The 2,270-nt window shown below is 50.8% G+C and overlaps 2 protein-coding genes across 2 annotated transcripts; one reads left to right on the plus strand and one right to left on the minus strand.

The window, feature by feature from the left end:
* Nucleotides 1–443: 443 nt before the first annotated feature.
* Nucleotides 444–1,196, plus strand: GUITHDRAFT_156328 (hypothetical protein). Its single transcript, XM_005819397.1, has 5 exons — nucleotides 444–640; nucleotides 691–758; nucleotides 808–930; nucleotides 971–1,030; nucleotides 1,086–1,196. Exons 1-5 carry the CDS (start codon nucleotides 463–465, stop codon nucleotides 1,173–1,175), a joined length of 519 nt encoding a protein of 172 aa, XP_005819454.1. The 5' UTR covers nucleotides 444–462; the 3' UTR covers nucleotides 1,176–1,196.
* A 26-nt stretch (nucleotides 1,197–1,222) lies between these two features.
* GUITHDRAFT_82283 (hypothetical protein) lies at nucleotides 1,223–1,617 on the minus strand (the record flags this gene model as incomplete). The annotated part of the gene is made up of 3 exons (XM_005819398.1): nucleotides 1,223–1,283; nucleotides 1,331–1,431; nucleotides 1,486–1,617. The coding sequence occupies 3 exons, from the start codon at nucleotides 1,615–1,617 to the stop codon at nucleotides 1,223–1,225; spliced, it is 294 nt and encodes a 97-aa protein (XP_005819455.1).
* Nucleotides 1,618–2,270: the final 653 nt, after the last annotated feature.

Here is a 2,270-nt window from a genome sequence, read left to right on the forward strand (position 1 = left end):
GAGGGAGGGAGGGAGGGAGAGTAGATAGATCCCATCTCTCTTGTTGGACGTGAGATGGAACAATGGTGTGAAAGGATGTCAGAACTTTTCCTGGCGTAGAGGAATGTTTGGATTAGGACAGTCTGAAGAGGCGAGAAGACTGGCCTGAATGTGCCTGGCCCTGGTGAAACAGTGATAGACGAATCATTTGTTCATAAGGTTTTCTGGGACACTCACAGTGACGCTGTGGACGTGATATTTGAGCAAGACATCAGTGCTGCAAAAATGCTGAAAGGAAAGATGGACATCCATGTGGTCCAGAATTCTCTAGGTTGCTGAAAAAAAGCATGTACCTTGTTCACTGTTTGGATGATGAAGCCAGAGAGCGGGAGAGTGAAACTACAGGAACTCATGCCATAGCAAAGAGACGGGTGTCGGGTATTCTTAATGCTGACAGCAAGAGCAGGCGTTTTGGCTGCTCAGATGTCACGTGGCAGGAATTTCCTTGGATTCCTAGGGAATTTCAGCTCACGGACTCCCCTCCGACTCTTCTGCTCCTCCTCTTTGACTCAGCTGCAGAGCTGGGAGGCGAAGCTCATCGATCTCTTTCACTCTCACGCCCCCATAGCAGACCTGACAGGCATGAGGCTGCGCTTTGACGGTGCGAGGGTCCCTCTTGCCTTGCGGCATGCTGACGTTCCAGTCAAGCAGGGGAGGAAACGGTCGTGGAGCTCCCGTACAACAACAAGCTGGACTCTTCTCCCCGGCCAGGGAGATTGGTAAGGTGGCCATCATATCAGATTCTCCGCTGCTCACTGTCACTGACAGCTCGGAAGCACTCATGGAGGGGTATACTGCCTCCTTGCTGACACAGCCGGATGGTTTGCAAGCGCAAGGGGCCGAGAAGGCGGTTGGCCGCTCACGACGACGTTGAGCTGTCACTTCGTTAAGGTGAGCTTTAATCACAAGCCCCTTCCCTCACGATCCTCAGTCGAGCAAGGAGAAAGACATCGCTGCTCGGGCTCGAGTCGTTCAGTCCTCTCCACGTCAGGTCAGCCTCTCCTCCCTCCTCCCTCCTTAGGCCTGACAAGTGACATGGATGGCAGGACATCTGCGAGGTGCGCATAGTGGACAAAGAGGGTCTGGATCTAGCTTACGTCACAGCCGTCTTTGCTGTCGCAGCTCGGAAGGGATGATTGGACAGATCAAGTTCTTCATGGAGATGACGCACTTCATGCAAGAGCTACACCGGAAGCTCGCGCTGGTGCTTGAAATAATTCATGGAGAGCCCCATGAGCGCGAATCTGCCAAGAGCGGTCAAGACAGACAAGGCCGACAAGCAAGCACTGACATGAGGCTTGAAGCAATCTGTTTCAGGTCGACCTCAGATTTCTTGACGTTGGCAACAGAAGAGAGACAAGCATACAGCGCTAGCCAGGAACAAATCTTATACTGGAAGTTGAGGCCCACGTGAGAACAGAACAGAGAGTGTTCAAAGCTGTTGACCTTAAGCAGAAGTCCAAGTAAACCAAAGAGAAGAGACAGAAGAGCCATGTAGTCTGGAGGAAGTTCCTCTTGAGGGATGGGAGGAGGTGGAGTATAAGGCCGGACAAGATCCGGTCTCTTGGCACCCTGCATATTGCTTCCAGTGCTCCAACCCTGCAGTCAAAAGAACTTGAGAAGAGAAAACTATATCGCTGATGGTGATGGTGATGGTGATGGTGGTGGTGGTGGTGATGATGTTGTAGTGATGGTGTTTTTGTTGACGATGATGAGGTGCAAGTTGAAGCAGAAGAAACGAAGGCAGCTGGAGACAAGCTCATGCAGACAAAATGACTAGGAAGGGTAGCGATTGGAGACCTCAAAAGGAACGAATGAAAGAAATCATGTGGATGTTGAAATATCGGATACAACACAAACAAAATTTGATGCAAACACACTATGCTAATCCCTTCCTCGCTTCCACACATCATCTTTTCTTCCCTCAAGGATTCTCTCTTGTTAAATTGTGCACCTGAATCTACTCCTCCTCGTCTTCCTCTTGATCCAATGCTCCATATTCTTCTGGTACTCTTCCACCCAACTATCAATTGCCTCATCCTGCTCATCCTGCTGCTGCTGCTGCTGCTGCTGCTCCTGCTCCTGCTCCTGCTCCTGCTGCTCCTGCTGCTCCTGCTGCTGCTCCTGCTCCTGCTCTTACGCTCCTGCACAATGTGTGGGATAACCGTTACACGAACGTTGCGTATTCTATGTATCCGTTACAGATCGTTACAGTGCCTCAAACCCATAAC

This window comes from Guillardia theta (assembly GCF_000315625.1).
Source record: "Guillardia theta CCMP2712 unplaced genomic scaffold GUITHscaffold_226, whole genome shotgun sequence".
NCBI classification, from domain to species: Eukaryota; class Cryptophyceae; order Pyrenomonadales; family Geminigeraceae; genus Guillardia; species Guillardia theta.